The sequence below is a fragment of the Chiloscyllium plagiosum genome, chromosome 11 (assembly GCF_004010195.1).
Source record: "Chiloscyllium plagiosum isolate BGI_BamShark_2017 chromosome 11, ASM401019v2, whole genome shotgun sequence".
In the NCBI taxonomy this organism is placed as follows: domain Eukaryota; kingdom Metazoa; phylum Chordata; class Chondrichthyes; order Orectolobiformes; family Hemiscylliidae; genus Chiloscyllium; species Chiloscyllium plagiosum.
This window is the reverse complement of record NC_057720.1, coordinates 63,132,339-63,147,484: the sequence shown is the minus strand read 5'-3', so window position 1 is coordinate 63,147,484 and position 15,146 is coordinate 63,132,339. Positions and strand designations below refer to the sequence as shown.

The 15,146-nt window shown below is 40.5% G+C and overlaps 1 protein-coding gene across 4 annotated transcripts in view; it reads right to left on the bottom strand.

Annotated features, from left to right (window-relative positions):
- tprb (translocated promoter region b, nuclear basket protein) overlaps positions 1-15,146 on the bottom strand; it is a 148,337-nt gene that overhangs the window by 82,218 nt on the left and 50,973 nt on the right. For all 4 annotated transcript variants that reach the window (XM_043699535.1, XM_043699536.1, XM_043699537.1 and 1 more), the window contains exons 26-30: positions 13,231-13,415; positions 10,449-10,596; positions 9,945-10,082; positions 8,672-8,803; positions 8,036-8,166 (exon numbers count right to left, since the gene is read on the bottom strand). In XM_043699535.1, coding sequence (XP_043555470.1) covers positions 8,036-8,166; positions 8,672-8,803; positions 9,945-10,082; positions 10,449-10,596; positions 13,231-13,415 — 734 coding nt within the window. The remainder of the gene's footprint in view (positions 1-8,035; positions 8,167-8,671; positions 8,804-9,944; positions 10,083-10,448; positions 10,597-13,230; positions 13,416-15,146) is intronic.

Genomic DNA, 15,146 nt, shown 5'->3' with positions numbered 1-15,146 from the left:
CCTTCAATAAAGTATCTTCTTGCTGTTTCTGGCTATGAGCAAGTAGTTGATTCTGAGTTTCACAGGACAAAGAGATCCTTCAGTCCATCGTGTTCATGACAGTCATTAATTATCATTCTATTCTTGTCCAATTTTCCAGCACTTGGCTCATTGCTGCGGTTGCTATGGCATTTCAAGTAACCATCTAAACATGCTAATATTGCAACAGCCTCATCTCTCCAACCTTTCAAGCAGTGAGTTCCAGATGCCCAACACCCTCTGGGACAAAAAAAAAGATACCTCGAATCCTCTCTCAATCCCTTGCCCCTTAACTTAAATCTGTGGCCCCAAGTTGTTAACTGCTTCAAGAAGCGGAAATTTTTTTTCTGATCCAAACCCCTCATAATTTTGTACATTTCAATCAGGTCACCTCCTCACCCTTCTGTACTCTAAGGAAAACAACCTTAGCCGAGCCATGATTCGGAGATGCCGGTGTTGGACTGGGGTGTACAATGTTAAAAATCACACAACACCAGGTTATAGTCCAACAGGTTTAATTGGAAGCACACTAGCTTTCGGAGCGACGCTCCTTCATCAGGTGTGACCTGAATCAGAGAACTTCATCACACAATCACCTGATGAAGGAGCATCACTCCGAAAGCTAGTGTGCTTCCAATTAAACCTGTTGGACTATAACCTGGTGTTGTGTGATTTTTAACTTAGCCTATCCAGCACAGGTAACATACAGATGAATCTCCTCAGCAGAACAAAACAAACAAACAAATCCTTAAATGAGTCAGAGTTTTGATCTTTTCCATATTACTCTATTCCAGTATTTTGAAAATACTCAATAAATGCAAAGATTGCTTTTATCATTTTACTCTGAGGATTAAGGACTGAAAGCGTAGCATCAACTTAAAGTTATGGAGAATGCTTATAATAAAGTCTCAAAAATTTCTAGTTTCCAAATTGGATGGGTATTAGAGAGGAGAAAGAAGATAATTAAAATCAAAACAAGCTAAAAGCGCCTAAGTGGACAGAGGAAGAAAGCAAAATACATACATGCATGATTCGGAGATGCCGATGTTGGACTGGTTATAGTCCAACAGGTTTAATTGGAAGCACACTATGTAAAACTCTGTTATTTCACTTTTTAGATTGGAATCAATCTAAACATCAGGTTATAGACAGAGAACGCAGGGGGCAAACACCTTCAACACATTGTCTAGCTATCACCATTGTTAACAGCTAACCCGAGAATGCAACTTTAAAAAAAAGGGTTTTGTGATTTACACATGAAAGAGGTGAAACTATCACTGTATTCTAACAGATGAAAGGCTTAACAGACAATCAATTCTTCAATGTATAATTTCAGTTACATCACACTGCAAATTTTTGCTATAAATTCTGTGTTACGATCGAGCCCTCCACAATCACCTGATGAAGGAGCGTCGCTCCGAAAGCTAGTGTGCTTCCAATTAAACCTGTTGGACTATAACCTGGTGTTGTGTGATTTTTAACTTTGTACATACATGCAAGAATAGTAAAGAATATTTTCAGCAGTCATACAAAACGGAGTACAGACTATATTGTGGCATATTAACAAACAATAATTTTAAAATTCTGTACCAATGTTCACTATAACAGTAAGTGATTACTCAGTATTAAGTGCAAGAAATCCAACAAATCTAACTACTACACAGGAGTAATTTTGAATCCTGAATCAGAGAACTTGGTGGAGAAAGTGAGGACTGCAGATGCTGGAGATCAGAGCTGAAAATGCGTTGCTGGAAAAGCACAGCAGGTCAGGCAGCATCCAAGGAACAGGAGAATCGACGTTTTGGGCATAAGCCCTTCTTCAGGAATGAGGAAAGTACCCAAAACGTTGATTCTCCTGTTCCTTGGATGCTGCCTGAACTGCTGCGCTTTTCCAGCAACACATTTTCAGCTCAGAGAACTTGGTCTTGAGTTTAACAAAGAAACGAAGTGCGAGTAGTCAATACCAACTGAAATGAGAAACCTGTGCATAAAAATAATTCCATTTGTTGTGAGTTGTTCAATCACTTAGACTACAACTACTAAAATATCTGAATGACAGATAGAATAGTTAACAATTTAAAAAATACAAATGCCCATCAAGCCAGCCCACTGGTGTAGCTGACAAGCTGACTACATCAAAAGGATCAACATTCATAGAAGCAAAAAATAGTAGTCAAGGCAGGAAATGTTGACTGCCTGACCTCTACTTTGCCGCACATATTGCTTGAATTACTGAACAACAAATTGCCCATTTCTTTTCATTTCTTGCATGTGGTGCTTTCAGAGAAACATCGAAAATAGGTGCACGAGCAGGCCATTTGACCCTTCAGGCCTACAGCACATTCAATATGATGGTGGCAATCATGCAATCTCAGCATCTCAAAATAAACTCTCTCTCCATAACAGTTGACCTCTTTAGCTGCAAGGGCCACATCCAGCTCTGTCCTGAAAATATCTAATAAACTGGCCCCAACAGCTTGGTGAAGGAGAGAATTCCACAGGCTCAAAAGTCTGTATGAAGACACTCTCTTCTTATCCCAGTCCTGAATGGCTTACTCCTTATTCTTACACTGTGACCCCTTAGTTCTGGACATCCCCACAGCAGGAACATTAATTCCACATCTAGGCTGTCCAGTCACATCAGGATTTTATATGTTTCTATGAGATCCCCCATCACTGTTTTAAATTCCAGCAAGTACAAGTTCAGTCAATCCAGTCTTTCCTTATACGTTAGCCTTGCCATCCTGGGAACCAGTCTGATGAAGATTCACTGGACTCCCTCAACAGCAAGCCATGTCCTTCCACAGATCAGGAGGCGAAAATTGCACAAAATACTCAAGGTGTGGCCTCACTAAGGCCCTATTTCATTGCAGCAAGACATTCTTACTCTGATACTCAAATCCTCTTGCTGTGAATGCCAGCATGGCATCAGCTTTCCTCATTGTCTGCTGCACCTGCATGCCAACGTTCAGTGATTGTTCCACCATGCCACCCAGGTCTCATACCTTGCCTTTTCCTAAACTATCATGATTCAGATAATAATCTGCCTGCCTGTTTTGGCAACCAAAGTGGATAACCTCACATTTATCCACATGACATTGCACTGGCAAGTATTTTCCCACTCAACCAGTCTAAGTCACCCTGCAGCCTCTTCATGGCCTCCCCGCAGAGTACACTGCCACCCAACTTAGTGTAAGCTGCAAATTTGCAGGTATGACATTCAACTCCTTCATCCAAATTGTTAATATATGTATATTGTGAATAGCTGGGGTACCAGCACTTAACCCTACGGCAACCCACTCATCACTGCCTGCCTCTCTGAAAAGGACAAGTTTATTTCAACTCTTTGCTTCCTGTCTGCAGATCAATTATCTTCAATACTATTAGCTTTAATTTTGCTCTCTAAACTTCTCAAAAGCCTTTCAAAGTCCAGATAGACAAGATCTACTGATTCACCTTTGTCCACTCTACTGGTCACACCCTCAAAAAACTCCACAAGATTCATCAAGCACGATTTCCCTTTAGTGAACCATGTTGACTACGACTGATTCTTTCACCGCTTTCCAAATGCACTTTTCTTAAATTCTTAATAAATAACTACAGCATTTTCTCCACCACCGATGTCAGGCTAAACAGCCTATAATTCGCTATTTTCTTTCTCCCTCCTTTTTTAAAAAAAAGAGTGGGGTTACACTGGCTACCTTCCAGTCTATTGGAACTCTTCCAGAGTCTGCAGAATGCTCGGAAATGATCACCAACGTGTCTGCTATTTGTTAGGGTCACCTTCATAGGTAATCTGGGATGCAGAGCATCAGGTCAGAGGGACTTAATTGGGTTTTAATCCCAATTTCCCCAATACCATTTCCTGACTAATAAGGATTTCCTTCAGTTCCTCCTTTACACTTGACCCTCTGTCCCCTTGTATTCAGAGTCAGAGATGTACAGCACGGAAACAGACCCTTTGGTCCAACATGTCCATGTCGACCAGATATCCTAAATTAATCTAGTCTCAATTGCGAGCATTTCACCCATATCCCTCTAAACCCTTCCTATTCATGGACCCATCTAGGTGCTTTTTAAAATGTTGTATTTGTACCAGTGTTCACCATTCCCTCTGGCAGCTCATTCCACACACACTCTACCGTATGTGTGAAGAAGTTGCCCCTTAGGTCCCTTTTAAATCTTTCCGCCTTCTAGACTCCCCCACCCAAGGAAAAACACCTTGTCTATTTAACCAATCCATGTCCTTCATGAATTTTGTCAATCTCTAAGGTCATTCCTCAGCTTCCGACACTCCAGGGCAAACAGTCCCATCCTATTCAGCTGTAGCTCAAACCCTCTCACCCTGGCAACACCCTACTGAATCTTTTCTGAACCCTTTCAAGTTTCATAACATCCTTCTGATAGGAAGGAGACCAGAATTGCACGCAATAATACAAAAGTGGCCTAACCAATGTCCTGGACAGCCGTAATATGACCTCCCAACTCCTGGACTCAATACTCTGACCAATAAAAGAAAGCATATCAAACGCCTTCTTCACTATCCTATCTACTTGCGACTTCACTTTCAAGGAGCTATGAACCTGCACTCCAAGGTCTCTTTGTTCAGCACAATCCCTAAGACCTTACCATTAAGTGTGTAAGTCCTACTCTGATTTGCTTTCCCAAAATGCAGCACCTCACATTTACCTGAATTAAACTCCATCTGCCACTTCTCAGCCCATTGGCCCATCTGGTCCAGAGCCTGTTGTAACCTGAAGCAACCCTCTTCCCTGTCCACTACACCTCCAATTTTGGTGTCATCTGCAAACTTACTAACTGTACCGCTTATGCTCGCATCCAAATCATTTATATACATGACAAAAGGTAGAGGGCCCAGCACCGGTCCTTGTGGCACTCCACTGGTCACAGGCCTCCAGTCTGAAAAACAACCCTCCACCACCACCCTCTGTCTTCTACCTTTGAGCCAGTTCTGTATCCAAAAGGCCAGTTCTCCCTGTGTATTCCATGAGATCCAACCTTGCTAATCAGTTTCCCTTGGGGAACCTTGTCGAACGCCTTACTACCACTCTGTCCTCATCAATCCTCTTTGTTACTTCTTAAAAACTCAAATGGAGTTTGAGAGACATGATTTCCCATGCACAAAACCATGTTGAATGACTATCCCCAATTAGTCCTTGTCTTTCCAAATACATGTACATCCTGTCCCTCAGAATTCCTTCCAACAACTTGCCCACCACCGACACCAGGCTCACTGGTCTATAGTTCCCTGGCTTGTCCTTACCACCCTTCATAAATAGTGGCACCACGTTTGCCAACCTCCAGTCTCCCGGCACCTCACCTGTGACTATCGATGATACAAATATCTCAGCAAGAGGCCCAGCAATCACTTCTCTAGCTTCCCACAGAGTTCTCAGGTACACCTGATCGGGCCCTGGGGAGTTATCCCACCTTGACCATTTCAAGACATCCAGCAGTTCCTCCTCTGTAATCTGGACATTTTGCAAGATGTCACCATCTATTTCCCTACATTCTATATCTTCAATGTCCTTTTCCACAGTAAACACTGACGCAAAATATTCATATAGTATCGCCCCATTTTCTGCAGCTCCACACAAAGGCTGCCTTGCTGATTTTTGAGGGGCCGTATTCTCTCCCTAGTTATCTTTTTGTCCTTAATGTATTTGTAAAAACCCTTTGGGTTCTCCTTAATTCTATTTGCCAAAGCTATCTCATGTCCCCTTTTTGCCCTCCTTATTTCCCTCTTAAGTATCCTCCTACTTCCTTTATACTCTAAGGATTCACTCGATCTATCCTGTCTATACCTGACGTATGCTTCCTTCTTTTTCTTAACCAAACCCTCAATTTCTTTAGTCATCCAGCATTCCCTATTCCTACCAGCCTTTCCTTTCACCCTAATAGGAATATACTTTCTCTGCATTCTCATTATCTCATTTCTGAAGGCTTCCCATTTTCCAGCCATCCCTTTCCCGGAGAACATGTGCCTCCAATCAGCTTTCAAAAGTTCTTGCCTAATACCGTCAAAATTAGCCCTCCTCCAATTTAGAACTTCAACTTTTAGATCTAGTCTATCCTTTTACATCATTATTTTAAATCTAATAGAATTATGGTCACTGGCACCAAAGTGCTCCCCCATTGACACCTCAGTCACCTGCCCTGACTTATTTCCCAAGAGCAAGTCAAGTTTTGCATCTTCTGTGGTAGGTACATCCACATACTGAATCAGAAAATTGTCTTGTACGCACTTAAATTCCTCTCCGTCGAAACCTTTAACACTATGGCAGTCCCAGTCTATGTTTAGAAAGTTAAAATCCCCTACCATAACCACCCTATTATTCTTATAGATAACGGAGATCTCCTTACAAGTTTGTTCTCAATTTCCCTCTGACTATTAGGGGGTCAATCCCAATAAGGTGATCATCCCTCAGTTCCACCCAAATAACTTCCCTGGATGTATTTCTGGGAATATCCTCCCTCAGCACAGCCGAAATGCTATCCCTCAACAAAAATGCCACTTCCCCTCCTTGCTTGCCTCCTTTTCTATCCTTCCTGTAGCATTTGTATCCTGAACATTAAACTGCCAGTCCTGTCCATCCCTGAGCAATGTTTCTGTAATTGCTATGATAGCCCAGTCCCATGTTCCTAACCATGCCCTGATTGCATCTGTCTTCCCTGTTAAGCCCTTTTCATTGAAATAATTGCAGTTTAATTTATCAGTCCTACCTTGTTCTCTGCTTTGTCCCTGCCTGCCCTGACTGTTTGACTCGCTTCTGTTCTCAACTGCACCAGTCTCAGATTGATCTCTTTCCTCACTATCTCCCTGGTCCCCCCCCCGCCCCCCCCCACCCCCACCTTACTAGTTTAAAGCCTCTTGAGCAGCTCTAGCAAATTTCTCTGCCAGTATATTAGTCCCCTTCCAATTTCGATGCAATCCATCCTGCTTGTTCAGGTCACTTCTACCCCAAAGGAGATTCCAATGATCCAAAAATGTGAATCCTTCTCCCATACATCAGCTCCTCAGCCATGCATTCATCTGCTCTATCCTCCTATTCCTGCCCTCACTAGCTCGTAGCACCAGAAGTCATCCAGATATTACTACTCTCAAGGATCTCCTTCTTAAATTTCTGCCTAACTCTCTGTAATCTCCCTTCAGAATCTCAACCTTTTCCCATCCTATGTCATTGGTTCCAATGTGGACAATGACCTCTTGCTGGCCCCTCTCCCCCGTGAGAACATTCTGCACTCTCTCTGAGGCATCCTTGATCCTGGCACAAGGGAAGCAACACACCATTCTGCTTTTTTGCTGCTGGCCACAGAAATGTCCGTCTGTACCGCAGACTACAGAATCCCCTAACACAATTGATCTCTTGGAAGCCGACGTACCCCTCGTTGCATTACTACTGTTTAGTGCCTGTACACAAATCCCATTAATGTCTTTTTTCCCTTGGGTGTTCCGCAGCTCCACCCATACAGATTCAACATTGTCCAGGCTAACATCTTCTCTTACTAGTGTATTTATCTTCTCCTTTACCAGCAATGCTACCCCATCTCCCTTTTCTTTCCATTTATCTTTTCTGAAAAGTGAATGACCGTGGATGTTATCCTTGGTCACCCTGGAGGCAGATCTCTGTGATCCCAATTACATCATATCCATTAATAACTATCTGCAGTTAATTCATCCAACATATTACAAATGCTCCTCCCATTGAGACACAGAGCCTTCAGACTTTTCAAAAAACATATATTGCCCTTTTAGAACCATGGTGTAATGTTGCCCTTTTTGATTTGTCTTTGGTTTCTCTGCTTTCCATGTTTTCCCCTTACTGTCTTTTGTTTCTATCCTCAACTTATTTCCCTCCTTGCATAGAGTATTATTCAGTATTCCCCCTAATTTCCAAACGTTTAATCACTTTTAAATAAATAAAGCAGCCAATATTCTATTTTTCATCTGTACAATATTGCCAGTACTGTTTCAACACCATATGTATTTCCTTACCGAGCAAGTTCAGTCTTCAGCTTCCCAGTCTCTTCAGTCAATTGTTGAATGCGTTTGGTATTTGTATCCTTTTCTGATACTAGCTTCTTATACTCATCAGGATCAGTCTCTTTCTGCAGGCTTATTAATTGCTAAAATGCAAAGACAATCACAAAATGGCTGTTAGTACATTTGCTTATGCTAGCTTATACTGTATATAAAGCTTCAATTTTTAAAGGAAGTGTTTCCGATATGAAATTTGAGTAAATAATTATGTAAACATATGGCTAATCCATACTGTTAAATTGAAGAGAAGTAAGCAGTTAAATAGCATAGTTTAATTCCCAAGAACATTGACCAGAAAGTCAATAAACAGATGGAAAGAAAAGGACAAATACTGACAAAACAAAATGGATAAAGCCAATTATTTTTAGCACAGAGGCCTTTCTATGACAAATACAAACCTTAAATTTAAAAAAAAGTGGTAAGTATCAGTTCAGGTTCACAGAATTAGAAAACATTTTGCATCAACCACTGCAACTAAATTGACGGCCTCCGTTACAGGGATAAATGAACAGTAACAACTGGAAGTTTGAGATTAGAAATTTACTGAGTACATAAAACAAAAAACTTAAGAAAACAGCCCTCCCTTCATACCTGAGCACGGGCTTTCCAACGTTTGAGATCCTCTTCAAGCAACTTCTTCTCAGCTTGCAACATGCCACTTTTCTCACTAAGTTCAGTATTAGATTCTTGAAGAGGCAGGATATCAGACTCCATCTTATAAATCTAAGAATTGAACAATGTTATCAAGAAATATCAGCCAAATTACAGATTGAAAATTCAAGATCCACATCTCAATTTAAAAATACATTTCTTTAAAAAATTATCAATTTCAGTATACTGAAATGAAATGTTTCAATCATGTGATGAAGACTTCAGTTAGCTCTATGCCACAGATTGGATAACTAATCCAGTGCCAAAATCAGAGACTAGATAATGTTCTGGGATTCCAGTTTTGAATCCCAGAATAAATTTCAATGCAATAAAGCCATGGAATTAAAAGTCAAATGATGAATGTTTTCAATTTCAGTGAATTATTTGTCGCTGGTATTCTCTCTCAACCGTCTCTGGATGGCTTCTCCTCCTGGAATGGAGAAGTGCAAATAAGAATCTGTGCCTGAATTTGCCTTTGTGCCAATGCATGAGTTCATGGGATGGTGCTGTATCAGCACAAATAATTAGTAATCGATATTGTGCCTATTATTTGGTTAGGATTTCCAATAGTTACGTTTTTCTAACTTCCTTTACCATTTGTTTGTATTTTAAGTGGTGTTCAGAGTGGTTAGCACTGCTGCCTCACAGCACCAGAACCCGGGTTCAATTCCCGCCTCAGGCAATTGTCTGTGTGGAGTTTGCACATTCTCCGTGTCTGCGTGGGTTTCCTCCAGGTGCTCCGGTTTCCTCCCACAGTCCAAAAATGTGCAGGTTAGATGAATTGGCCATGCTAAATTTCCCGTAGTGTTAGGTGAAGAGGTAAATGTACGGGAATGGGTCTGGGTGGGTCACTCTTCGGAGGGTCGGTGTGGACCTGTTGTGCCGAAGGGCCTGTTTCCACACTGTAAGTAATCTAATCTAATCAAGTTGGACCAGTTGTATTGCATCTGAGTAACGGCACATCACATCTATCTTTAAAATAAAAAAAGTTAGGGTCCAGGCTAACTTCTTAAAATATTTTGAGGGAGTCAGGTCTGGTCTCTAACAGGAGGGAGGGAAAAAGAAAAAAACAATGAATGATGTTGAAAGATAAATATGGCGATTATTTTACATTTTAGAGGGTTTTTTAAACTCTTAATTTCAAAATTATCTATTGGAAACCCCCCACAACTCTGCATGATAAAATGTGCTTTAAACAAGGAAGAATAAAGACCTTTGCCCGTGACTGCTGGAGTTCTTGCTCCAACCTTTCTTTCTCATCTCTCAGCATCTTATTGGTTTCAATAAGAACATTCATAGTTTCAGTCTTCTTCATTAGCTCGTCATGTTGTGCCAGTGTTTTGGCAGTTACCTGAAAGGAACTCAAACCAGTAAGTAAATATTTGAATAAACAAATTGCTACTATTGTTAAAAATGAAAAACACCAAAATTATTTAATTGCACGGTCAATGAATAACTTGAAACACATTTAACTGCCGTAAATCTGATGGAACGCAAGCATTTATATGGATGTACAACTTAATTTTCAGTTAAGTGTATTTGATGCAAAGGAGCCAGATTTATTAATGTCACAAAGGAAAATCTCAATTACTGGCTAAGAAACAAGGTTTGAAGTATTTTCATAATTTTGGCCAGACAAACAAATCCCATCTCCAAATTTCGGTCAAGAGCTTTCCAACAAGTAGTTAATTAAAGCAATTCAAGATTCTTTACTTACCTGCATCTTCTCCCTTTCAGAATTTAGATTTTCTTGCATCTCCTTCAATTCTCTCTCCAAATTCTCGACTTGCTGGCGGTACCTCAGTGACTCAACTTGGGCAACTTCAAACCTGGTTTCAGCAATTTCTCTTTCTCGTCGCACAAATCTATATTATACACAATTGGAAAAAACATTCACTATTTAACCCATTACAATTTTTGCATCGTTTGAGCTCCGTTAATAGTTTATTTTTTTGTAAGTGCATATTAATTATACCAAATGATTTATAAACAGCAATATGTATTCTGAATTATCTTGAGGGCCACCAGAGTTAATAGTTCCCATGAAATGTTTAGTGCCATTTAAGGAAATCTGTTGCAGAATTAGAAGATAGTTTGGTGAGAGCTGACAAACACCTGGGGAGGAATGCATGCAGGAATGTTGTCAGGAAGAACATGCAACCATGAAGGACCTTTTAGGCCCATGGAAAACTTGGGAACAGATAAAGTCATATGAAACTCTATTGACAAGTCAAGTATACTAAGGCTTAGAAGTCTCATTGAAACCGAGCTCAACTGAACTGGTTAGGTGTTTCATTCTTGAAGGAAGCAGAAAACCTCAAACTACAATTTTATTAACTTCACAATTCTCCATTATCCACATGTGAAACTTCAATCACAGATATAGACTGTAGTAACAATATTTATCAAAATAAACCTATGATGTACAAAAGCATCTTTCAATTATATAGCACCTTTTGTTACAATACTTCATATGGAGACATAATTAGCTAGTTTAGGATGACATATTCATGAAAGATACATGACAATAGTGACAGGTCAGCTAGGAAAACATTGGAATAGTTAAGTCTGGAAATGACAAAGGAATAAAACTTTGGTAGGAGAAGATAGACATTTGAGTGGGAGGGGATTACACAGATGACGTTACCTTCGGAAAGGATATATAAACTGAGTTCAGGGTAGAACAGTGGTGGGCAAGTTGTTGGAGGGAATCCTGAGGGACAGAATGTACATGTATTTGGAAAGGCAAGGACCGATTAGGGATAATCAACATGGCTTTGTGCATGGGAATTCATTCTCATGAACTTGAATGAGTTTTTTGAAGAAGTAACAGAGGACTGATGAGGGCAGAGCGGTAGATGTGATCTATATGGACTTGAGTAAGGCATTCGACAAAGTTCCCCATGGGAGTCTGGGAGAATTAGCCATTTGGATACAGAACTAGCTTGAAGTTGGAAGACAGTGGATGGTGGTGGTGGAGGGTTGTTTTTCAGACTGGAGGAGTGCCACAGGATCAGTGCTGGCTCTACTACTTTTAATCATGTATATAAATGATTTGGATGTGAGCATAAGAGGTATAGTCAGTAAGTTTGCAGATGACACCAAAATTGGAGGTGTAGTGGACAGTGAAGAAGGTCACCTCAGATTACAATGGGATCTTGATCAAATGGGCCAATGGGCTGAGAAGTGGCAGATGGAGTTTAATTCAGATAAATGTGAGGTGCTGCATTTTGGGAAAGCGAATCTGAGCAGGACCTATACACTTAATGGTAAGGTCCTAGGGAGTGTTGCTGAACAAAAAGACCTGGGAGCGCACATTCATAGCTCCTTGAAAGTGGAGTCGCAGGTAGATAGGATAGTGAAGGCGGCATTTGATATGCTTTCCTTTATCGGTCAGAGTATTGAGTTCAGGAGTTGGGAGGTCATGTTGCGGCTGTCAAGGACATTGTTTAGGCCACTGTTGGAATACTGTGTGCAATTCTGGTCTCCTTCCTATTGGAAAGATGTTGTGAAACTTGAAAGGGTTCAGAAAAGATTTACAAGGATGTTGCCAGGGTTGGAGGATTTGAGCTATAGGGTGAGGCTGAACAGGCTGGGGAGATTTTCCCTGGAGCGAAGGCTGAGGGGTGACCTTATAGACGTTTACAAAATCATGAGGGGCATGGATAGGATAAATAGTCAAATGTCTCTTGCCTGGGGTGGGACAAGTCCAGAACTTTAGGGCATAGGTTTAGGGTGGGGGGGGGGAATTGAATCTTAGTGGGAGTTTCAGAGATAGTGGTTGGCTAGTCACTTTTGTTATACACAGCAACCTGAAAAATAAAACGCATCTGCCATCCAATAAATTACCAAAACAAAACTAAAAATAATTAGTGTGAAATTAGTGGGCGGCACGGTGGCTAGCACTGCTGCCTCACAGCGCCAGAGACCCGGGTTCAATTCCCGACTCAGTCGACTGACTGTGTGGAGTTTGCACATTCTCCCCGTGTCTGTGTGGGTTTCCTCCGGGTGCTCCAGTTTCCTCCCACAGTCCAAAGATGTGCAGGTCAGGTGAATTGGCCATGCTAAATTGCCTGTAGTGTTAGGTAAAGGGGTAAATATAGGGGTATGGGTGGGTTGCGCTTCGGCGGGTCGGTGTGGACTTGTTGGGCCGAAGGGCCTGTTTCCACACTGTAAGTAATCTAATCTAATCTAATCTACCAGATTCACCCACATTATCTGGAGAGAACTGTCATTTTTAAACAGCAAACAGAAACAGATTTTAAAAATTATAAAACCGCTAAAAATTTTAGTCACATTCCAGAAATTGTGCAAACTATCCACATATCTCGCAGCTTTCCTTTTGCACCCATTGCTTCTGTTCAGAAAACGTCTCCAAATAGAATATCAATAAATTGAACAAAAATAGATCAAATGACAAACTGAAAATGATGAACCATGCAAAGAGCGTGGATATTGTTGACTTATACTATGACACATCATTATTACAAAATGATTACCTCAAAATTTCAAGTAGCTGTTCCTGGGACTTGCCCTCTTCATTAAAAGAAATATTTAGGGAACTCTGATTTGCTTCTTGCACTGTGGTTACCATCTTATTACTAAGGCTCTCCACCTGCTCAAGCAACAGTTTGTTCTGTTTCTGCAGATCCTCATTACGTGTTATCAGCTGAGAAATTTCATCCTATTCAAAATTGTTTTTAAACAAAACATGAAAGACAGCTTCCAACAAAAAAAAACTTATTTTACCAGTTTCAGTCAACTTAACACATGGTGCATTCAATATTATTCTTCAACAAAATGAGACATGCTGCATTTACTACAAGTGGACTAGTCCTTATGGGTTAACCTTATTTGATGAGTACTGGAATATTTTCTCCACTGAATGATCGAAGTATAATTCTGAAAATAACAGGCAGGCTGAAGTTTTGTTTTCTGGTCCAATTAGTGAATGAGTGTTAAGAATATTTAGCTTGAAGTTAAAAAAAAAAGCTAGGGCAATCATGTTTTGTATCATAGATGTTAACAAAACTTCATTCTCAGAAGGTGGACCTCACAGCAAGGCGAGTACTTACTGCCTATCCTAAGTTGTGCTTAGTCATAGTAGTGCCTGTCAAACTGCTTGAATCTACATTGTGAGCAATGCTAATAAGGTGTTCTCAGAGACCTGGTGACAATGAAGAAAGAGCCATTTATATTGTATAAATGTTGTAAGGGACTCCATTTCTTGTACCTCTTGCTCTTGTTCTTCAATGTGAAGATGATTGAGGACATGGGTTTCTGAAGCTTCAGAGGTACTGCAGAATCTCCTACATATAAGGGATATACTAAAGTTGCCACTATAGGGTGAAGGAGCATACACATTTAAGTATCATATCAAATTGTTTTATACCTATTTAAGAACTCTTGAAGGCCTGGCCCTATGATAATAATGGAAAAACACAACTACTTCGTCTCACTTTTTAAGCCATCAGTGAGCTTCAGAAAGGACATCTGTAGCGCCTTTGAATGTCAATGGGTGATTGAAGGAGATTATTTCCATTTGAAATAATGATGATTCCAGACATCTGGAACAAACATTATGTGTAATGTTGCAGCTCAAGCCTGGATATCCAAATTAGAACCAAGGCAATAATTCAGAGCTTAAACCAATTTTGTTTAAAAAAAATGTTCTCACATGGGATGTGTACATCACTGGCAATGCCAGTCCATTGCTACCCATGCCAAATTGCCCATGAACAGAGGGACTTGCTCGTCCATTTCAGAGATAAGCGAATAGTTCACCACATTATCGGGATCTGGAGTTACACCAAATCAGGCAAGGACAGCAAATTAAGATTTTTTTTTAAGCAATATGAACGAAGGTGACATGGCTTTCATGAGACTGGCTTTTAATTCCAGACTTTATTGAATTCAAACTTCATCTGCATAGTGAGATTAAGATCCTAAGTCAAAAGAACTGTTCTGTATTACCAACCCAGTGAAATAACTACTGTGCGAGTAGCACACCATAAGTCAAAATCACCATAAACTTGCTTAAATGACACAGTGTCTTCCCCAGTGGCACTGCTGACTCTCAATTTGCTGATGGATGCTGATAAAATGATTACTCGAGTTATATTTGATCTTAAATGGAAAACACCTTCGTCTCAACTGTTCTGCAGGTATCAGTGCTATCATTATACTGAACTGGCTTAGCCAGGTGTTACTAATTCTCTAGTACAACTAAAAGAGTCAGGGCTATCAGAGATTGCTATACACATTGCTTCCTGTGTCACACAATTGGATTTAGCCATTCCAAAAGTGGCTGGAGGCCTCATGTGGAAAGGAAGAAATCACATTTTTGTAACACTAGACTAAGTGACAAAGAAAAGAATGGTTTTGGAAATGGAGGAAAACTTCAGCAGTCATCAAA